This window comes from Paroedura picta, chromosome 17, assembly GCF_049243985.1.
Source record: "Paroedura picta isolate Pp20150507F chromosome 17, Ppicta_v3.0, whole genome shotgun sequence".
Lineage (NCBI taxonomy): Eukaryota > Metazoa > Chordata > Lepidosauria > Squamata > Gekkonidae > Paroedura > Paroedura picta.
In genome coordinates this window covers 16,284,483-16,307,856 of record NC_135385.1, presented here as the reverse complement: position 1 = coordinate 16,307,856, position 23,374 = coordinate 16,284,483, and the positions used below count along the sequence as shown (strand labels likewise).

General features: G+C 49.4%; 2 protein-coding genes across 4 annotated transcripts in view; one reads left to right on the top strand and one right to left on the bottom strand.

The window, feature by feature from the left end:
- The window catches only part of LOC143827245 (IQ domain-containing protein K-like), a 52,777-nt gene extending 48,113 nt beyond the window's left edge, over nt 1-4,664 (top strand). The window contains exon 9 of the mRNA XM_077316685.1: nt 4,352-4,664. Coding sequence (XP_077172800.1) covers nt 4,352-4,479 — 128 coding nt within the window. The 3' untranslated portion in view covers nt 4,480-4,664. The remainder of the gene's footprint in view (nt 1-4,351) is intronic.
- A 3,000-nt stretch (nt 4,665-7,664) lies between these two features.
- LOC143827208 (G-protein coupled receptor family C group 5 member B-like) overlaps nt 7,665-23,374 on the bottom strand; it is a 30,281-nt gene continuing 14,571 nt past the window's right edge. For all 3 annotated transcript variants that reach the window (XM_077316598.1, XM_077316597.1, XM_077316596.1), the window contains exons 2-4: nt 20,606-21,619; nt 11,495-11,607; nt 7,665-9,812 (exon numbers count right to left, since the gene is read on the bottom strand). In XM_077316598.1, coding sequence (XP_077172713.1) covers nt 9,768-9,812; nt 11,495-11,607; nt 20,606-21,611 — 1,164 coding nt within the window. In that variant the 5' untranslated portion in view covers nt 21,612-21,619 and the 3' untranslated portion in view covers nt 7,665-9,767. The remainder of the gene's footprint in view (nt 9,813-11,494; nt 11,608-20,605; nt 21,620-23,374) is intronic.

The window sequence follows — 23,374 nt, the reverse complement described above, 5'->3', positions numbered from 1 at the left end:
GCAGGGGTAGTCCACCTGTGGTCCTCCAGATGTCCATGGACTACAACTCCCATGAGCCCCTGCCAGCATGGGCATGGACATTTGCACTGCCACAGTTTGGCCATCCCTGCTGCATTACCTGTTACGAAGGTCTTCAACCTTTCCAGGCCCACGAGCTGCAAGCACATGAGGTCAGAGTTGTGCAACCGGAAGAAGGAAGTCAGGGCTATGAGCTTGCTGCTGCCAGAAGCCAGGATGATGGGCAGCAAACTGGAAGCACTGGGGTGGAAGCAAATCACGTGTCAGCAGGTGTACCGGAACAAGGAGGAAGCCAAAGGCCCCACTGAGTGACCTCATCTCGGTGCTCTTAGCACGGATGCAAAAAGAGGCAGGGGACCCGGCACCCATGGCCCTTTTGTGGCAGATCCTTCCAAAAAGCCACAGAGCTGCAGCTATGTGGGGCTTATGACACAGAAGGAAGACCATCGCAGAATTCAGATGTGGTCCCCAATCTGGGACAAGTTTTTCGGTGCCCCTTGGCTCAAAAAAAAAAAAAAAAAAAGGATGGCAAATTTTACAGCAGCCAAGGGTTTGTTGCTGTTCCCACTGGGGAATGGAGACCAATAAAGAGGTCCTGTCCTCTGTTGGTAGTCTTGAGAGTGTGAGATAAATAAAATTTGATTGGAAAAGGGGGCGTGGTTGCTGAAAGGTGGTCCCTTGGAGGGGGGCAGGGAGTGGTTCCTGTCGGCAGCAGCAGAGAGGACCTGCTTGTAATGGCTATAAACGACATGTCATGTAGAACAGGACTGGCTAGATATCAGGAAAAAAGCTTTTCACAGTCCGAGTAGTTCAGCCGTGGAATGGACAGCCTCAGGAGGTGGGGAGTCCCCCTCACTGGCAGTCTTCAAGCAGCGGCTGGACAGATCCTTATCCTGGATGCTTTAGGCCAGGGGTAGTCAAACTGCGGCCCTCCAGATGTCCATGGACCAAAATTCCCAGGAGTCCCTGCCAGCGAATGCTGGCAGGGGCTCCTGGGAATTGTAGTCCATGGACATCTGGAGGGCCGCCGTTTGACTACCCCTGCTCTGCATTGAGCAGGGGGTTGGACTAGGTGGCCTGTCTGGCCCCTTCCCACTCTATGATTCTATGAAATCAAGTGGCCCAGCTTAACAAAATCCACTAACCCGAGTGCTACCCACATGAGCTTTTTGGACAGGGGAGGAACACAATGATTCTTTTGCTCTTTCTCTTTTGCCTTTTTCTAGGAAGCCTCGCTGTTTCCATTGCTCCTTCCCTCCGATTGTAAACCTCCCTCTTATTTAAACAGCTATTTGACATTTGCAGCTGAGCTGCCATCTCGCCTTTGAGACGGCACCCGAAGGGCCACGTCGATGTGTGTGCAGACAAATGGGGTCGCCCTAATGGCCAGCAGCCGAGCCCAAACGGCACATTTCTTTCCCCCCCTCTCGGCTTATGCATTTAGCGCTGTGAAATGGCGCCTCGAAAATTGCGTATTTCAATGCTCTTTGGAGGTCATTTTGAGGTGGGAGAGATAAATAGCGGATATTTCAAGACAGCCGGTTCGTACATATCTACAGCAGTGAACCAGGAAACTGTGCTGGGCGAATCACATAACTATGGCCTGTCTCTTTTCCTCTAGCATGGCTGGAGAGGGAGCATTCTTTCTGCCTAAAGGCTGGCACAGTTAGAAAGCCAGTTCTGCAGGAAGATTCCAGCTCTTGATATAGGTAATTAGATGGGGTGCAGTCCATTGCATGGACTGTACCTTTTTGGACTCCAGGTAAGGGGCTCCATTTTTTAAGGCACCCCTTCAGGTTCCATCCATCGGCAATGACCCAACAGAAGGGAAGGCAGGGAAGGCCAGCGCCCTGTAGTGCAGGGGTGGCCAGACTGCAGCTCTCCAGATGTCCATGGACTACAATCCCCATGAGCCCCTGCCAGTACATGCTGTCATGGACTCATGAGAATTATATGCCATGGACAACTGGAGGGCTGCAGTCTGCCCCCCCCCCCCCCCGTGTAGTGATTAGAGGACTAGGATGAGGGAGATCCAGTTTCAAACCCTTCCCTCCCCTTGAAGCTCTTTGGCTGATGCTTGGCCAGGGGGTTTCTGTCAGCCGCATGGGCAGATAGGAAGGGAGCGCCAGGCATGCCAGTCTGCTCCCTTGAATGAAATGAAAGCCCCTGCTGAGGAATGCCCACCGGAACCACCAGAAGCCTCAGCTATCACGATCCGATCCGTGTTCCCAGCGTCGGCTGCCCTGGGAGCAGGAGAGGGGCTTTTGGGCAGGAACAGGGCCAGGGGGAGGAGGGCAGGAAGGAAGAGAGGCCGAAAGGGGCTACAGAGAAAGAATCACAGGCAGGAGCAGGAATGGAATTCTGACTCAGAAGGGAAGCTGGACCCGTTTCCTGGACCTTCCTGCAGTCTTTATCGTTTTTGTTATAACAAAACTGAAATGAAATGAAACTTAACTTTCTAAGCAGCTCTGTCATTTCCCAGCAGGAATAAAAGGGCACATCAGACCGGTAGCTTTAGGTGGGCTGGGACCCCTGAGTCATCATCAGCCCAACATGTTGCCCCCAACCCCTTTCCTGGTGTTGGTTGAGTGTTTTTTTTTTGGGGGGGGGGGTTGCCCAGCAAGGCTTCTGATTGGTCACTGGAGAGTTGTTTGGCAGTGCAGATTTTTTTTAACGTGGGTTTCGCAGCCGCTTGCCCCCATAGCTCTGTGTTTCTAAAGTTAAGCGGTTCTGTTCATGCTGCATCAAAACTCCAAATGTGGCCACAGGCTCAAGAAGGCTGGCCCTCTAGAGCCACCATATTTCGGAAGAACCTCCTGCAACAGTGTGTGCATGGAGCACACGCCTTCTGGCTCCCATTGCACCTCTGCTGGAAGGGGAAGCAGGTGCCCCTGACTGTCCTACACCTCCTGATGCTCAGCTTGCATTTCGTGCCTCTTGGCCTGCTGCCCATCAGCCTTGATGGTCGCAGCTCTGCCCTTCCTTTTTCCGTGACTCATGCCACGTGACTTCCGATCACATGTTTGCAACACAGTAGGCGTTCTTAGATCTGGGAATGTGGAAGATCGCTGTTTTAAAATAACTGTGTAGGCTGGACCCACACTGAATTCCAGCCCTGCAGGAGAAGGGGGAAAGAGGCCGGAACCGTTGGGCTACGGGCTAAAGGAATGGGGCCGGAGTGGGCAGGGGACTAAAAAGCCAGGCCTTTCCCACCCTGGCTTGAATGAACAGGCCAGTTCTCTGGCTGCGGGCTTCTGCAGCTCTCCTTGGGTGTGTGAATGTGGAGTAGGAGGCTGTGCCTTTTTGGTGTTATCATGCAGGGCTTTTGTTCATTCATGATTGTTTGCTGCCGCAAGCAGCCGTACTGTGCTTTTGGTTGCTTGGCTGACTTCCCCAGCTGGTGCGACTGCTCCGAAAACCACATGGGTGACATGCCTCGTTCGGACGGCAGCATGCAAGGAACTGCTCTTTTCGGCATTCCTCTTGTCCTGCTAGCGCTGGGGAATTTACCCGACCTTTCCCAGTTTCTGACAAAAAGCATATGATCATTTGAGGCAGTACAAGAGAGTGGTTAGAGCCTTTCTCAACTTTTTTACACCTGAAAAACCACTGAAAGATTCTCCAGCTTCCAAGAAACCCCAGAAGGGTCATGATCATGCTGAATACGGTTGGGAAGCATAGCCCCCTCCCCTTCCCACCCCCTCTAGGCCCATCTTTGGTCATTGGGGGGGGGGCAGTCAACATGATAAATGCTTAAGAAATTCAATATATATATAAAAATTAATTAACTCTCACCCTTTGGGAAACCCTTCCAGGGCAGTGGGAAAACACCAGGATTTCATGAAACCCTGGTTGAGAAAGCCTAGGTTAGAGTTAGACTTCTTGAACCGAGGCTGGGCTAGAATCCATCAAACCTGCTAAGTTGCTTTCATTCAGAGGGAGCAGAGAAATGGAAGCACACCATAGAATCACAGAATCCTCGAGTGGGAAGGGACCTCCAAGGTCATCTAGTCCAACCCCCTGCACAATGCTGGAAATTCTCAATTACCTGCCCACCCACAGGGACCCCAATCCCATGTCTATCAGGATGGGCTATCGGTGTGGGTCTAACGTAGGGGCGATTTGCATTTGAAATGCTATCTTTTCTTGAATTCCCATAGAGAAAAATCAGAAGAGTATAAAGGAAACCACGCCCAGTCTGGTGACGCTTTTTGGAAATAGAAAGATCAGTCCAGCTAGGGATCAAGTCACAGGGAATTCGGTTGGGATCGAAATGGGATGCCAGCTACGGGGGTTTCTCACTGCTTTTCTTTTTCTGTACCTTGTTTTGCAGTGGGAGCCAAGATAGAAGACTCTCGACAGCCCTCCCGAACGCAGTCAGCCATTGCAGTATTGAAACTGACCCCTGGCCCCACCCTTCAGGTCTCAGAGGGGGAGGAAGAGCCCCTGAACCTGGACTGAAAATGTTCCGAGGCCGTCCCCAGGAGCATAGTGGTCGGGGATGTTGTTCCTTGTTAAGAGCCCCCACCAGAATTTCTTCCTGCCCCAGAATGGTGATACAGATGCCCAAGTGCCTGAACCGTCTGCTCTTTCGAAGCAGAGCCCCAGGAAACACAACCAAGAGCCCATGGCCTGACCCTGCTATTTAGCCAGGGGTAGTCAAACTGCAGCCCTCCAGATGTCCATGGACTACAATTCCCAGGAGCCCCTGCCAGCGAATGCTGGCAGGGGCTCATAGGAATTGTAGTCCATGGACATCTGGAGGGCCGCAGTTTGACTACCCCTGGCTTAACCTCTACATCTTCTGGTGTAACTGGAGGCTGTAAAGTGGGTTGAACCAGTCATTGGCATAAGTTTAGTCTGAGCCTATTGGCTCAGTGGTTTCCACCCTATCACCTTAACGTCATAAAAGGCCTGCTTGAGGTCGGGAGTGTCTCTCCAGCTCCGTTCCGCCACTCCCCTGCTTAAACCTGGCCTCCAATGTCAGCGCACTGTAAGCAAACCACTCACTTTATTGAAGTGGCACCCTCTCTTCTGCATTAAAAGTTTTGCAGGCATGACAGCCACACATGCACACCCCAAAGTGGCCCTCGCAAGGGTGGGGTCAGACTTAACTAACGAGAGACACCCGCAGTACAGCTGTGCCTATTCTGGAAGCCGGGAACCAGGGCTGCAGACCAGAGGCCTTCCAAGCACCCGGGCCCCGTGGACAGGACACGAGACCTGCCACCCCCGTTCTCCCACGCTGACGGTTCAAACAAAGCCGGTATCAAACGACCACAGCAATGTAAGTAAATAGTAAAGCCTTTATTTTCGTCTTGTTAAGAACAGCATTTTGAAAATAAAATGGATTTGCCCATGCTTTACAGCTTCTCTTTAAAATCGCGTCTACTTATGTACAGTCGTTATGGTACACGTTGATTGTCTCAAAAACCCTTCAGAGATGTACAAGATTAACGGGTACGCAACAGTCAGCGGGGATGGGAAGGGGTACATTATAAAATGCACATTAATACATTTAATAAATATACATTATCAAAAGAAAAAAAAATGAGACTTGGCTCTCATAAATTAATAAAAAGCACCTGCCGTGTAATCTGGTAAGGTCGTACGACAGCCTGATCGGTCCTGTGTTTATAAAAGCTGCAGTGCATCCGCTTGTCCCGCCCGGGGTTAGAACTGAGGCCTAAAGCAGGGGAGTTAGTGATATCGGAGGACCGTCCTTGCAAATGCAGACCCAGCTGGAATTCTAGCATCCCTTGCTTATCTAGAGCTTCATACTAGAAGGGCCTCTCCATGGGGGGGGGGCATGACCGTTTCCAACAGCATGACCTGAGGCTGCCTGGAAAACATTAGCCACCTTCTTGCCAAGAGAGTCTGGAAACCACCTTCTATTTCTAGATCGCCTCTACCAAGAGTGCAAAGCATAGGGGGGGGGGAAGACCCTCCTCCTTCCAACCTACGCACCTACTATTGAACGGACAGCAGTGCCTGCCCCCATCGGTGGAATCAGCCCCACAGAGTCCCTCTGGGCTTTGATAGGACAGCCCGGCTTTCATGGACAGGTGTCCTACCTCCAGTGAACCAAGTGGGACAGGTGCCATTTACAGCAGGGGTAGTCAACCTGTGGTCCTCCAGATGTCCATGGACTACAATTCCCACGAGCCCCTGCCAGCGTTCGCTGGCAGGGGCTCATGGGAATTGTAGTCCATGGACATCTGGAGGACCACAGGTTGACTACCCCTGATTCACAGAACATTAAGAATGCTCTACGGGTCAGAGAGGTTTGGAATTTTCCAGAATGCGCCCATTTGGCCCAGCTCCATGAAGGTTTGCTGTGGGCATCAGAGAGTTACTGTCGGCAAGCCGTGGGCACCGTCCCTTCAAGACCACCCTCACCTCTCAGGGGCTGCCTCTAGCTCTTCTGCTGCCCGCTCTCAAGGGGAAAACCACTCTGCCAGAAAACTCTTAGGTAACAAGGCCCCAAGGTGCTTTTGAACTTCACTGTATTCTACCGTAATGGCATTATTAAGTTGGCAGCAATGGAGGGCAGAGTAGCTTTTATGCTTACCAAAGTGAGTTGCCGTGAAACTGAATACCGACGTAATTTGTGCTTACTGTTGTGGAGTCGTTTTGCTCACCCAGATGCTCTACATTCTAAATTGTTTTCGGAAAAGGCAAAAGTGTACACACCTTTGTCACATTAACAAAAATACAACTGAAGGACAAAAGTGCCTTTTGTATTTCCAATAAAATATTGCTTGAGGTGGCATTTGACATCACAGACTGACCAGAAAAAATCAAGCAGTTCAAAGTAAGTCATTGGGGAATATATATATATATGTGCGTGTGTATATATATATATAAATCCCTTTTTATAGCTTAAAATCAACACACCTCCCCCCACCACTGCAGAGCCTGGGCCAGGTTCCCATGAATGGTTAATGGAAGTCCCGTATTTGCAGGATCCAGCCCTGTCTTTAAGATCCCAAACTGCTTGGCTTAATGGGGAGCAGGACTGCTAAATCCCTTCTTCTCTAGAAAAGAAAAATGAAACATCTTAATACACTTCTGGGGAAAAAAAACACCCCACCCCAAATTGAAAAAAAAAATAGATCATTTCATTTTCTCCAGAGAGTTCCGCAGACAGAAACTTGTCCTACCGTTCTTATCATGATCACCTTAAGTATTTCCAAACCCCACTTTCAAACTGCATTCTGCTTCTAAAACAATGCACACATATGTACGGAAAGCACCAACCAAGATTTTTCTGCCAAACGTGTCTTCCGCATTCTGGCTTACCAACTCCTTTAATCACGAGGCCCTATTCTTTGTTAATCGAGGCCTCAGGAAGGATCGGTGGGCAGCTGGAAAGTCCCTATGTGCAACTCAAGAAGTCAACTGATTTCTTACTGGTTCATCAAAATGAACATTTCTGTGCAACCCTTTATGTGACTGGTTTTGTCCCAGAGTTAGCACTTGGTTCATGTACACAGAAAATTATTGCCATTATCTACTAATATACTTTAAAACAGGGGTAGTCTACCTGTGGTCCTCCAGAGGTTCATGGACTACAATTCCCATGAGCCCCTGCCAGCGTTCGCTGGCAGGGGCTCATGGGAATTGTAGTCCATGAACCTCTGGAGGACCACAGGTGGACTACCCCTGCTTTAAAGAATCAAAAAAACCTTGCTAAGATTATTGTGGTTAGACTGGCAACGCCACAAGGGATATCCCATTCAACCTGACCCCGCACCCATTTCTTTGCAGAAAGGCATACGTCTTTTGGCCTCAAAGGCTATCGAGCTTTTTGTCTTGCGTGGGTTTCCATGGTCTAGAGCTGCCGTGAAAGTTTAGGCTAGAAGACACTCGAAGATGACACGGGGCTTCTGTTCATTTCTGCGGAGCCAAAGGAACATGGCTGCTCTCTGGATCTATTTCGGCCAGGAAGGCTGACAAGGCAAATCTGTGCTTTGACCTATGCTGCTTCAGACTGCAGGGAGATTCACATCTTTCCCAAGCAAACAATTCTTTCTGCCGTGAAAGTTGGCCGGCATTGGACTAGGAATCTACTCCACACCTCCAAGAGACTGTTTCCAGCCTGTCCTCCTCCCAGGCATGCTAGGTTGCCACAGGCAGGGAAAAGTTTTGCTTTGGTGCACCTCGCACACACACAACACACACACACACACATCCCCAACTGCATCTGAAGCAGCACAAGGTCAAGCCTATCCATTCATAGAAATCAGAGATGCCCCCGAAAGGGAAAAAAATAGTTTCTTTTGCTTCTACTTTGTTGAAGGTACTGAGTTCTTTATTGTTTGTGCCTTTCACTGATCATTCAAAAGGCTAAGTGTATTTGTCCCAGAGCAAAATGCACGTCAAAGGTCCACCCTGCTGCCTCTTTTGTCATTGGACGTCCCTTGACAGGAAACCGGCCACCCGCAATGGCGCCCAGTCTGCACCAAAGCGGCCAGCACCCGAGGGTGAAATGCTAAATCATAAAGGAATGCTTTTGCCAAGCACCATTAAAACCGCGGAAATATGGGGAAAGGCAGTGAGAACCCGGGACTCTCTGGAAAGACAAAAGAAAAGAAACCTTCTTCCCCCAAGAACCCAAAAGTAAAATAATCCCAGGCAAAATAAAAGGCTCCCGAAATTGAACACGCGGTAAAAATGCAATAAAATTAACAAACCCATTTGCAGTCCGTGAGGCTCCAGTGTTTTAGCTGGGGATGGAAAGGAAGATGTGGTGGGGAGGTGGAGAATCTGATCTTGGAGATTTTGAGCGCCCTCTCTCCTTTCCTGGTTTTCGTCTCCCACCTTTCTGTCGCAATTGGGCACATGCTGGACAGGGAGAGATATTCTATGGGACGTCCTTGGACTCCCGGGGGCAGCCCTTGCCCCCCTCCCCATGGGCGTGGACTGGGATGACTCGGTCTGCACAACACCCAACTCCACCCACCCCCTGGCGTCAGCTTTGACAGCACCCGCATGCAAGGGGAGCAGCAGACCCTCCCTGTATGCCCCCGGGGTACTGGGTAACTTCCAGTAGCCACTTCTTTGAAAAAAGAAGCCCACTTGGCCACTGCTGGTGACCCGAGAGGGTTGCTTGGTCGCCGTCTTCTTTTTTGCAGTAACAATTTAGCGTCTCTGAGAAGCAGGCGTTCCCCACCTGCCTTTGTATAGCTTGTCTAAGAAACACGCTCAGTCTGTGGCATATAAAAATAACCCCCTCTTTCCTCTGGGGGGAATCTGTGGCCAAAGGTCCAGAGAAGGAACGGTTTGTGGGCCTTCCAGAATCGTCACGGAGAGACCGACGGGAGTAAAAAGATGCCCACCGAGGGCAATCTTTCGTGGCATTGCGGACTGAGCTTGGATAAGGACATTGGTTTGGCGCATTTAGTTTTATTTCCCGAAGCCTCTGGCTCCAGCCAAAAGCTCTCTCTCTCTCCGGTCCAGAACGCTGTGTCCCCCTTACACCTATTTTTAAATTTAGTATCAGCTTTTTATTTCACCGCAGAGGTTTCGCTTTTGTGGCTTGCTCATCGAGCGTTTGTTTTTGTTTGTTTTTCTTTAAAGTAAAACAAGCTTTGGATCTGGGGCATCCCACGCGCCTGTTGGCTGGGGTGGCGTTTTGCGCGGCATCGTCCTGGGCTAGCACGGACTCCTCCCTCATAAAGACACGCTGCCGGGATACAAAATCGGTTCCTCGTTCTCTCTCATCCTCTCAAGCCTAGAATGCCTTTTCACCAAAGGTGTCGTCCAGTGTAACTTGGCGGAGCAGTTGGGATCTGGAAACGAGAACAAGCCCACAACTAAGAATCCTAGACTGTTCAGGAAATCGCATTTTTTTAAAAAGCAGCTACGTTAATTAGGCAAACACGCAACACTGTGGTCATTTCTACAGGGGTGGCCAAACTGTGTCTCTCCAGATGTCCATGGACTACAATTCCCATGAGCCCCTGGGGCTCATGGGAATTGTAGCCCATGGACATCTGGAGAGACACAGTTTGGCTATCGCTGTTAGAAACATAGCACCACTGACCATATATCTGCTCAGGGATACTTTCCGCGTGACTTCATCTGCTTCAGTTTAAAAGAAGCCTGCACAATAAAGGCACCGACTGCATTTTCACTCCCGGAGATGCAACTGTAGAATATAGTGGGAGGATACAGATTCTGGATCTGATTTAGGACATGGTGACCCTGACACAGGTTGCCCCCTCACTGGAGGACCACTCTAGGACCTGCTCATGCCTTCGGTGGAGGTAGGGCATAGCTAGAGATGGGCAAGATCCACTTGATTCACCTCCATCTTGGTCCTTCAGCTTTATTCCTCCACTTCCCTCTAAGCCAGGGGTGGCCAAGCGGTGGCTCTCCAGATGTCCATGGACATCTGGAGAGCCACCGTTTGGCCACCCCTGTCCAGAGAGACCTTAGTGTTCTTCTTCTTCTTTCTTCCTGAAATTTCTCAGCTTCACCACGGGCAAGCCTCATTCCCGCTCAGTCCTCTAGTAGGGCTCCCAAGTTCCCTTCCAAAGAGCTACTGCATCTGCCCCCATCTTTCATTGCCTTCCTCAGGCTTAATCCAGCGAAGCGAGAACTTTGATCAGATCCAGCACATTTCATGCTGCTCCCAAATGACGGAATCCAAAAGGATGTTGATTTAGAGCAGGGGTAGTCAAACTGCGGCCCTCCAGATGTCCATGGACTACAATTCCCAGGAGCCCCCTGCCAGCATCCGCTGGCAGGGGGCTCCTGGGAATTGTAGTCCATGGACATCTGGAGGGCTGCAGTTTGACTACCCCTGATTTAGAGGAATGGAAGGCCAGCTTGCATGAGGATCGGAAGCCAGCTCAGGAACAGCCTTTCAAGCGGTCGAACATGTGCGCATGGCAACGGGGAAAAGTGCGGATGAGCAGTCTCTTTTTGCCAGGGATCAGGAGCAAGCGCAAGCACCCTATGCTGTGCCCCATGTGCTTTTAAATACACGTGACGGAACTGAGACTCAAGGACTCTTTGGGTCTCTAAGCCAATGTCCCCTGTCTGATGCTTCACCCCCAAGAGACCAAGTGTTTGCTACTAGCGCAAAATATTTCATGTGCGGGTCAACAACTCCCTCGTCTACGGGGGAATGTGGATTTTTGAATCAGGGGAACGTTGCCGTTAAAAATCCAGACCACCTTTGCGCCAGCTTGCTCGGAACAGTGGTCATTATGATCAACTTTCTTTTTTAAAGTTCTCAGAAAAAAACCAAAAGCAACCTTCTCACTACCCACCCGCTTAATGACCAGCATCAAGTCCGTATGTTTTGGAATCGAGATACCTGAAGGATGAAGTCGTGCATGCATTCCTGGCTGGCCAGACCTCCCCACCCCGTTCTGAACAGGCATCCCCTCGAGTTGAAAGCAGAGAGGCTGAGCATTCACCCCCCCAAATGCATCTTCTTGCCCTGTCACATTCTGATACTTACAGTGCCCCCGTTTAAGACCACCGCCATCTCAGTGGGCTGGTAGACGTTGCTCCTGAAGGGAGCGCTCGGACGGCTCCCCAAGCTCCCGTTGCGAAATCCTGCCGTTCGTAACGCTGGGGAGAAAGAATTTTGCTTACTGGCTAACAAGGAAATATTTCTAGCACGAACACAATGATAACCAGGAGACCTGCGCCGTTGAGTATGCAGACCTGCCGAGGATTGAGCTTGAGGTCCAAGGCAGGATGGTCGTAACCTTGCACTGTAATCAGCCAACGCACGGCTAGATCCCGGCTATGGGAACCAGTCAGTCTAAAGTGAAACTAACCAATAGTACGCACTGGCAGGAAGATCTGTTGTGTTATATTGTATAGACGTTGGGGGGTGTTGGGGGGTTTCTTCCATTCTCTTGGGTCATCATGCCGGGGTCACAATAAAGAGCTGAAATGAACTCCCAGTGTCCTGGTCTCTGGACGTAGAATCATAGAATCACAGAGTTGGAAGGGGCCATAGAGGCCATCTAGTCCAACCCCCTGCTCAACGCAGGATCAGCCCTAAGCATCCTAAAGCATCCAAGAAAAGTGTGTATCCAGCCTTTGCTTGAAGACTGCCAGTGAGGGGGAGCTCACCACCTCCTCAGGCATCCTATTCCACTGCTGAACTACTCTGACTATGAATTTTTTTCCCTGATATCTAGCCTATATCGTTGTAGTTTCAATCCATTACTGCGTGTCCTCTCCTCTGCAGCCAATGGAAACAGCATCCTGCCCTCCTCCAAATGACAACCTTTCAAATACTTAAAGAGGGCTATCATGTCCCCTCTTAACCTCCTTTTCTCCAGGCTGAACATTCCCAAGTCCCTCAACCTATCTTCATAGGGCTTGGTCCCTTGGCCCCAGATCATCTTCGTCGCTCTCCTCTGTATCCTTTCCACGGCATTTCGGTTTTATTGGGGGGCTTGGGGGCTTTCCCACTCACTTTGGTATGTGGAAGGTGGCCTCTCAATAACCTCTCTATCCATGTTAACCTGCCACCCAGACACTATCCTTTGGCTACGGCAATCTCTAGATGTGCCTAAACACTTTGACCTGTGGGAAAAAACAGATGTAAAGTTGGCACTAAGCCTTTCTGCTTTCTCTGCATCCTTCGTTAGAGTTTGTCCATCCGCACCCAACAGTGGGCCTATTGCCTCCTTTACTTTACGTTTGCTCCTCACATAACTGAAAAATCTTTTCTTGTTACAATGGGCTTCCCTGGCCAATCTTAGCTCACTCTCAGCTTGGTTACAATATGGTAAAATGATAACATTTTCAGTGCATTATCGAAGTAGAAGTAGATTTTTTCTGTTTGGCACAGGAAAATCCAACTGCAAAAGCACACTGAAAGTGGATTAGAAGACTTGCTTTTTATATTCCACTTTTCCCTGCCTGAAGGAGTCTCGAAGCGCCTTCCCTTGGATCTTATATGCCGCTTTTCTCTACCCGAAGGAGGCTCAAAGCAGCTGGCAGTCACCTTCCCTTTCCTCTCCCCACAACAGACACCCTGTGAGGCAGGTGAGGTTGAGAGCGCTCTGAGAGAACTGCTTGATCAGAATAGCTCTGTCAGGACTGTGACCAGCCCACGGTCAACCAGCTGGCTGCATGTGGAAGACCGGGGACTCAAACCCGGCTCTCCAGATTAGAAGTTGCCATTCTTCACCAAGCAGTGTGCAGAATTGGCCAAGGGCTCAAATCAGTGCCCGTGGATGACTGGATGACTATAGCCAGCCTATCCCGTCTTGAGAAAGAGCTCCAGAAAAGTTCAGGAGGGAAGGAAGAAACCACAGGCTCCTTGGAGTGCCTCTCAATAAGCGTCTCCTCTTGAAAGTCTGCATGAATTGAAATGAAACTGCTCCGAAATCCACTCAGAAGGCTGATGAGAGCCAAGTGGTGCAGCTAAGCTGACTTCCACCCACCGAAGTGAGTGGGAAAGCCCCCAAGCCCCCCAATAAAACCGAAATGCTGTGGAAAGATGCTGCCCTCAAAAGCAGGGGTGGGGAGTGGGCAGAGAGCTGCTGCTCCGGCAGTCTGAACGAATATCCTTCCTAATGAGTTCAAAGCAGGCGAACAGTGGATAATTTTTCTGAGCTCTTCCGCCACCACCACCGCTCACAGAGCTCAGACGGCCATCTGATTGGCTGCCTCGGGGGGGAAATTATCCGTGATGCAACCAGTCCCCGGTAACGTGTCGGATTTTAGTCCCTCACGAGCTCAAATCTTGCATTATCTTTCATTCAAGACACAGTTGGGACGCAGTTGGGACAGCCCGGGGACATGCGCTGCCCTTAAATGTGCCTGTGGAAAGCAAGAGGGCAGACAGAGACCATCTCAGGAGAAATTATGGGCATCCCTTATGCCAGGAGTTGCCCGACTGTGTCTCTCCAGATGTCTGTGGACTACAATTTCCAAGCCCCTGCCTTCTTGTAGGCCACGGACATCTGGAGAGCCACAGTCGGGCCCCTCCTGCAATGCTATAAAAGGCATGTTTTATAATGGAGCATCATATTCTCACCTGATTGTTCTTATTTCTGACTCTACAGCAGGGGTAGTCCAACTGCAGCCCTCCAGATGTCCATGGACTACAATTCCCAGGAGCCCCTGCCAGCTTTCGCTGGCAGGGGCTCCTGGGAATTGTAGTCCATGGACATCTGGAGGGCCGCAGTTGGACTACCCCTGCTCTACAGCTTCCAGAGAATTCAGAACGGTTGATCCGGGCCGTTACCCTGCCTCAAGACCCCCAGGCCCAACAAGGACAAACAGGAAAGCCTCCCTCCAACAAACTTCTCCATCCATGAAACCTTTTGCCTAAGTCCAGATCTGACCTCCAAACACATCTCCGCAGTCCTGAAACGAAGCCAAAGCAAGTATAAGGACAATCAAAACAAACTCTTCTATTATCTGTGCGTCCTCCTTTTTCCTGCCTGGTGGGTTTTTGATGGCCGATTGCCCGTCATTTTGTCCGTTAGGCTGTAGAATACCACGCATGCGTCTGGCGACAGACGCATGGTGCGCTGCAGCTCCACATGTTCCATGGCAGGAAATCTTGTGACAGGGAAAAGGAACACGGAGGTGTGACCTCACTAGGGTCAAGCTTTGGTATTGCGGAGCCATGTAACACAGCGGAAATAATGCAGCACGGACACATGTGCTTAGCTTCTAAGAAAAGTTTACGGCGAAAATTAGGGGAAAGCTTGACATGGAAGGGGCAAAAATAGCAACACCTTAACTAGCTCATCTTTCCAGCTCTGCTCCAACTTGCGGCTTCTTTACACAGATAATGGAGAGAGAATGAAAGACAGGACGTTTTCCTCCGAAATTCCACCTCCCTGGATACATGCTGAAAAGCGCGTCTGAATCATAAACCTCCCTGGGAAAAGTCTACTCTACATCTAATTGGCTCTATGCTAAACCAACTAGAAGAAGAAGAAGAGTTGGTACTTATATGCCGCTTTTCTCTACCCAAAGGAGGCTCAAAGCGGTTTACAGTTGCCTTCTCTTTCCTCTCCCCACAACAGACACCCTGTGAGGTGGGTGAGGCTGAGAGAGCCCAGATATTCCTGCTCAATCAGAACAGTTTTATCAGTGCCGTGGCGAGCCCAAGGTCACCCAGCTGGTTGCATGTGGGGGAGTGCAGGATCGAACCCAGCTCGCCGGATTGGAAGTCCACACTCCTAACCACGACACCAAACTAGCTAAGTCACAGAAACATCAGGAGTCCTCCATGATTGAAGACTGCAAAACCCAACACTAGGTCTGCAAGCAGAAGACGAAGACAACTGGGGACAGGAAACATAATCTAGAAACCAAGAAGGGTATAAGAGGAGCAAGCCGAAGGTTTGGAGAAATCCTCTCTACAGCTGAGTGGCCTCATCTGACCATTCTGCTGACTGGTGTGCAAAGAGAAACAGGAGATGCTCTTTTCTCCAGGGGTAGTCAAACTGTGGCCCTACAGATGTCCATTTCCCAGAAGCTCCTGGGAATAGTAGTCCATGGACATCTGGAGGGCCGCAGTTTGACTACCCCTGCTCTACTCTGACAAACTAGCAGCGTGGACCTTCCCAAAAGCAGCAAGGGAGTGGCATCTCTCTAGGGGCTTTGAACCCACTCAAGGTCCCAGGGACCCATTGGCTAACGACCACTGATGTAAAGTTTCATGTTCATTCAAAAAAAAAAGTAATGCGCTATAAGAACACTTCCTAACAGCTACAGGAGAAGGAAGCATCAATAATGGTTGCAGCATTTTATCACCAAGCTTCAGAAGGCCCACAAACTTTGACAGGTGCTTTGACAGAGCCCTTCCCCCTTTAGACCAGGGGGAGCCATACTGTGGCTCTCCAGATGCCCAAGGACTACAATTCCCATGAGCCCCACAGTTTGCTCACCTCTTGACTATCATCAATATTACATTCCACATGCATTTTTGAAGGGCAATTTTTTTTTTAAACTGTACCAGGGCAACCTCTGAATGAACCAGAACTGAGTTCAAGCTCAAGGGACCTGTCAGTGGTTTATTTGTTCCTCAGCGCAGGATAAACCAATTTCCTCATCCGTTTTCCCATACTTCCTGCTGCCTGGCCACCATTATTTTCACAGAAAACAATCTCAATCTGCTAAATTATGTCAAGGAACCAGTTGGTTAAGACGGTTCCTCTCTCACATTCGACCATTGTGGCTAATTAGGACAGATCTTATTTTATTTTACTTCTCTGCTTTAGCATCCTACTATACGGTTGTGGTTCGATTTGGTTCAATTCATCTTTTTCTTTAAAAAAAACAGAATCACTGCTGATTCAGGTGGGTTTTTTTTTCCTTTCAAATTCCCCTAAACTGAATCATATATCTCCATAAGAATGCAGTCCCCAAATAACCAGAACCGGAATCGATTCAGGTTTTGATTCGGGATTCCCTAATCAATTTGGCTCCATTAAAGTGAATGGGAACTTTAGCTGAAGTCGATTCAGTGATCTGGTGGGAACAGTGTTTTAGATCAGGGGTGGTCAAACTGCAGCCCTCCAGATGTCCATGGACTGCAATTCCCATGAGCCCCTGCCAGCTTTCGCTGGCAGGGGCTCATGGGAATTGTAGTCCATGGACATCTGGAGGGCCGCAGTTTGACTACCCCTGTTTTAGATCATCCTTTCGCAACTTTTTTTTACTGCTGAGAAAACCCCAAAACATTCCTCATGCTTTGAGAAACCCCAGGTGTGGTGTGATCGTGCAGAATATGGCTGGGAAGCACTTCTGTGACCACGCCCACCTGGGGCCCCTCCCCTTCCTGCCCCTCCAGACCCACCAATGGCCATTTGGGTGGGGGGAGGAAGGCTGACATGACCATATATGGCCATATCACACAATAAATGGTTAACACAATTTTAAAATCTATAAAAAAATCAATGAAACCCCACCCGTTCGGGAAACGCTTCCGGGGCCGTCAAGAAGCCCCAGGGCTTCATGAAACCCTGGTTGATAAAGCCTGTTTGGGTAGAGGCACCAAATTTGCAGCACAGCTCCTGGTACCTCTCCTCAAATGAACTCCCAAGTTTTTTGTAAAAAATGGGCCAGGGGGGTACAAGACTCTGGAACCGAAAAAAGGTTCCCCCATCGTCCATGGCTTCCCATGGGGGGAAACAGCCAAGCGATACAAGCCCGGCAGAATGTCCCAGCAAATCCCTGCAGTGAAAATGAAGGGGAGGGGCCCTTTTTTGCAAGGCCGGCCCAGGGGCAGGACCAGTGCAACACTGCCCAGCAGAACCAGGACTAAGTTCATGACAGAGAATCTCTGAAGTGGAAACTGAGGGGGAGGGACATTTCTCCAGGGACTGCAGACTAGTCAATGGACTGGTGGCCAATACTAGTGCTGGACTCACTTTCGACTTTAGAGATTCTCTGATATGAACCGACGGCACCGGTTCTGCATTGCTCCTGCTGCTGGGCTGGACTTGCAAGAATCCCTCCCCTGCCACTCCTCTGGGACATTATGGCCTTGCTGTTCTTTCCCACCACAGGAAACAATGGAGGTTGGGAGCACCTTCTTTGGGGGCCGTAGAATTGGACCCCCCTCGCCTGACCTTATTGAAACTTGGGGGTCTTGAGGGGAGAGGATCCAGCAGCTATGCTGCAAATCTGGTCCTCGACCTCACACACACCCCCCTCCCCAGGCCAGGCCACTGAATAGACAGGATAAATTTCCCACATAAATTTATTTATTTATTAGGTTTCTAGGCCGCCCCTGTCGAGAAAGGCCTTGGGGTAGCTTACAACAAAGGAGAATCATCCCGCCCAATAAAAACATTAAAAAAAAAATTAAAATTAAGCTGATAAAGCATTTCTTCAATCGCTCCATCAATTAAAAAAAATCTCCTGGGCTAGGATGTTATGCCATTCATATAGAATTGATTGGGCACAAATAAGATCAGGGGTAGTCGAACTGCGGCCCTCCAGATGTCCATGGACTACAATTCCCATGAGCCCCTGCCAGCATTCGCTGGCAGGGGCTCATGGGAATTGTAGTCCATGGACATCTGGAGGGCCGCAGTTTGACTACCCCTGGTTTAGATGAGAGGGGAGTGGTCCTGGTGAAAGCCTAGATGGAGATTAGGCAGGGGGGCTTTGCCCTCAACCAGATGCCTGGTGGAAAAGCTCCATCTTGTAGGCCCTTCAGAACTTTGAAAGTTCTGTGTGGGCCCAGATCTCTTTTGGCAGCTAACTTCACCGCTATTTAGGTCATACCCAAATCACCCATCCTTAAATCATTCCATTGAGCAACGATTAAGATATACTCAAATTGATTCGGGCCGAACCGACCCAAATTTTGCAAAATGATTTTTTGTGTGTGTGCACTGTAATTCCCCGCAAGGCGTTCACATTCAATTATGTCGTTCTGGTGAGATCAAAGAATCCTCCAGCAACGGTCCACTGCTGAGGATTTTTAAGAATTTGACTCTGCATCTTAACAAGTACACCCTGCCTTACTTTCCACTGACGGAACTTTTGTGTATGGGGATACCTTTTTCACACACATACCCAAAATATTTACTGCTAGAAACTCTTTGGGCAAGGATGCTTCAGAGATTTAAGTTCTACACACCCCCAGTAGCATATCTCGGGAATATACTAGAGAAAGCACATCAAAATTTTGCCCCAAAGACAAAACAGGAACAATTTAAGGACTGTGATATACCATGAAAAAAACAATTGTCTATGCACATAAATGTATATTCCTTGGTAGCCAGCTGTGGAATACCTGCCTCTAGAACAGGGGTAGTCAACCTGTGGTCCTCCAGATGTCCATGGACTACAATTCCCATGAGCCCCTTCCAGCAAACACTGGCAGGGGCTCATGGGAATTGTAGTCCATGGACATCTGGAGGACCACAGGTTGACTACCCCTGCTCTACAAGGTTACCTCGTTTAGCTGCCAGGTGAAAACATTCCTTTTCAAGTCAGATATTAGGTAAGTTTTAAAACTGACTTCTAATATTTGATCCTGCTTCTCTACATCTGACTCTCCATTTCTAATTTTTTATACTGCACGTATTATTAGTTATCATATCACTGATAATTTCATTGTTGGAAACTTCTACATTGTTTTCAATATCTTTAAACATATGTATTGCTGGTTTTATTTTTATTAGCTGTCTCGGACAAGGCTTTTCGGAGGGACAGGGTAAGGGATCTCTTTTTCTTTACAAAAAGTATTTCCTTTCACAACAGTTTTCAAATATGATGAGATGAAAGTCATGCAGGGTTTTTCCTGGGGAGGAAAGAGCTGCCTGTTTAGGGCTGATCCTGTGTTGAGCAGGGGGTTGGACTAGATGGCCTGTGTGGCCCCTTCCAACTCTATGATTCTGTGACTAGATGGCCTGTATGGCCCCTTCCAACTCTATGATTCTATGATTCTATCCATCTCAGGCTGTACATTTTAATCCATCGTTTTCTTTGATCATGGGGCAAATTCTCGTTTAACCCAAAACATGGATTATCTTCACAATATTTGTAATCCATCCCCAGGAGTGACTGTCTTGAAAAAGGCAGAATAATTTTGCAGCCCCCTAAGGACTAATGAATTTGTTTTGGCAGAAGCTTTCGTAAGCCTGAGATGCAAGAATGAGATCATAGAGTTGGGAGGGTCTTCCAGGGTCAGGAAATTCACAACTATCTACCCACCCACAGTGACCCCCATTCCATGTCCCTTCCCTTCCAGCCTTCCTGGCCAAGACTCCATCAGGCCTTCATCACTTGGCCTGGCCCAGCGCCCTCTGATCCCTCCTGCCCTGATTCCTCCAGATGGAGCCACAAAGAGAACAAGGTCCCTTTCACCAGGCAGTAGCCAGGAGCAGCAGTTGTGTACTGATACTATTACCTTGTCAAATTTTACTGTGTGCTGTGTTCAGTTTTGGGCACCACCGTTGAAGAGCGATGTAGACAAACTGGAGCGTGACCAGAGGAGGGCAACAAAGATGATGTGGGGTTTGGAGACCAAGACGTAGGAGGGAAGGTTCGGGGAGCTTGGTCTGTTTAGCCTGGAGAGGAGATGACTGAGAGGGGATCTGATAGCCATCTTCAAGGATTTAAAAGGCTGCCACGTAGAGGATGGAGCAGAGTTGTTCTCTCTTGCCCCTGGAGGGACGGACCAGAACCAACGGGATGAAATTAATTCAAAAGAAATTCCGTCTCAACATCCGGAAGAAGTTCCTGACAGTGGAACAGACTTCCTCAGGAGGTGGTGGGTTCTCTATCTTTGGAAATTTTTAAAACACAGATGGAGAAGCTGATTCTGTGAAGGCTCAAGGGGACAGCAGATTACAGTGGATGAGCGAGAGGGTTGTGAGTGTCCTGCATGGTGCAGGGGGTTGGACTAGATGACCCAGGAAGTCCCTTCCAACTCTATTATTCTACGATTCTAAGATCATATTTTAAATTTCATATTATAAACCCCCAACGGAGGACTTCTTAAAATGCTGAATATGAGATACACAAAGTCTCTGCCCCATTTACACCCCTTTTAGCTAAAAGGATATTATCACCCTTGCTTTGTCTCAAAAAGCAGAGCCCGAGAGCACCCCTGGAGTCTTACCTGCATTGTGTTCGTCCATCGAAAAGGCTTTGTTTTCCATGTAGCTCCGAGGAAGCTGAAGGTCATCCTCAAAGGCTGTTTCGCGCATGCGGGGTTGCGAAGTATCAAAATAATTAGGTGTGCTTTCTTGCTGAGATGGAAGAATGGTGCAGTGGACCTCTGGCACAGCATGAAAGATCAGAAATACCCAGCCACTGGACACCAGGGCTATCGCCATTGTAGGGTCACTCCACTGGTCTCTTCGACCCAATTCCTTGTTCGCGTACAGATACATAGTCAGCCAAGCGACCCAAATGAGAACTGAGAACAAACTGGCTACGATGAGGCATACGCCATTCTTCTTCCACTTCTTAAACTTCCCGCATACCGTGAAGAAAGAAAAACCCAGCGTGACCACCATCAGAAACATGACGTAGGTGGAAGCCATTGCAAAATCCATCGGCTCATAACTGCATGCCAGCTTCCCATCCCTCACAATGGTCAGGATCAGCCACTCGGTAGCAATGATGACTTGGACCAGCGCGAGGCAGACGGCCACCCCGGCCAGCTGCCATCCGGAGGGGCTTTTGCCGTGCCGCACGAGTTTCCGTAGCCGCCAGGCCTGGGCGAGCAAGCAGGAGAAGCACAGGGCAAAGAGGACCCCCCACAGAAAGCGGCGGACTGCGCATATCGTCTCGTCTTCCTGTATGATGAAGGCAAACGCCAAGCCAAAAAGTCCCAAGGTCCCCCAAAGGAAGAGGAAGTGGACCCCCAGAGGACTTTTCTTCTCCTTCTCCTTGATGAAGGGCAACCTCACCAGCAAGATCAACATCAGCAGAAATGTGGTCAGCACTCCAGCTCCGGCCACAGCTTCCACGACGATCCCCCAGATGGCCTCCAGGTCACAGAGGTAGACGTACTGCGGGAGAAGATCCAGGCCACACCCTCTGGAGGTGCTGGTGTTCTCTGAGGACCCATAGCCAACCACAAAGAGGAGGAGAAGGCTGGCGACCGGAAAGGTGGTCATTGTTCCGTCTGAAACAACACAGCGGGGAGGTCAGAAGAGATGCAGGCAACACAACCTCACTCTTGTGAAGTGGAGCACACCAACAGCAGCAGCGTGAACATGACCATTAAAACATTCATCGTAGAAGGAGGATATCGATAATCACGATCGCCTTTAATATGCAAGTGGGTAGCCATTTGTTTTATTTCATAGCTCTACTGATAGCCTGCCCCTCTTGGACTTGCCATCTCAGAGCGGGGAATAACAGTGTGAACTTACATTGACAATAAAATTACAGCCTTATCCATTGTTGTTCCTCTATATATTTACGAAACAGCCTAGGGGGTGGGACGTGTCTGGCTGTCCAAGTTGGAATAAGGCCAATCAGGGTGCAGCCCGCTTTGCCCTGATTGGCCCTACGCCTGCAGCTCCCGCCCTCTGTCATTGGACTCTAGCCTCTTTGCTCTCATACGCCTCGGTGCCTGGAGCCAGCAGCAGCTAAGGGGAGAGGGCCCTGGGCAAAGTGTCATGGTGGAGGGCTTGCTAACGGGCTGGGCCTGCTGACTGCCTGCTAAGGAGCTCTGTCCCGGCCCTGCTAACGAGCTGCCCCGGCCCCGCCCACTTGATCCAGGTGCCAGCTGCAGCCCAAAGCCAACTTAAGCTGCCTGGCCAAGGGCCAGGGGAGGGGGCTGTTTCAAGGCCCGGGCTTTGAAGCTAGTTAATAATAAAACAATGTCTGAAAAACTTTTAAAAAATAGTAAATTGAAACCTGCTGTCAGCATCAGCAATAAATTACTTGCATTGGTGGTAAGTCTGCTAGTGCAGATGTCAAATAGGAGGCAAGATTGGGGTGGGGGGTTAGGGGAAGGCCCGGATAGTTGTTGTAAGATGGTTTTCTAACTAGCTTCAAGCATAAGCCCAGGGAAAGATCTCCATCTTGCAGGCTTCGCAGAACTTGGCATGTTGGTCTGAAGCAGCAGAATGAAGTTTGAGTCAATGGCACCTTTAAGACCAGCAAAGCTGGTCTTAAAAAGGCCACTGGCCTCAAATGTTAGTCTTCATGACTGATAACATTAGAAGACAGTAAGAACAGCAGTAATGATGGTATTACGAAGGTCGACCCGTTTTTATCTCATCCTTTCTCCAAGGAGCTCAGCGCGGAGGGCATGATTCCCACTGGCCACTGGCATGGTTGTGCTGGTAGTGGGGAGAGAGGGAGGACAAAATTCCAGAGCGATGGGGATGTGAGTGTCCTGCATAGTGCAGGGGGTTGGACTAGATGACCCGTGCGGTCCCTTCCAACTCTAGGATTCTATGCTTCTATGAGAGGGCCCCTGTACCAAGCTCTCAGAATCCCCAGCTTTTTAAAAAAGTAAGTTTCTATCCTTTTCTATTGCAGACATATGCCTTTCCCCTTATATCTCCACAATGGAAGGAGCCCAAGATTTAGTTTAAAAAAAAGAAAGCTGGGAATTCAGAGGTAGCACAACTATTTCAAACACCATTTAAAACAAAAACATAAAGCCTGTTGTGATAGCCTTTGTAGATCCCTAGGCCAGGGGTAGTCAACCTGTGGTCCTCCAGATGTTCATGGACTACAATTCCCATGAGCCCCTGCCATCATTTGCTGGCAGGGGTTCATAGGAACTGTAATCCATGAACATCTGGAGGACCACAGGTTGACTACCCCTGCCCTAGGCTAAACATCGCCTGTGAACATCTACCAGGGCAATGGCAACTGTTACTGGGAGGGTTGAGGGATGGCATGGGGGATGTTAAATGGT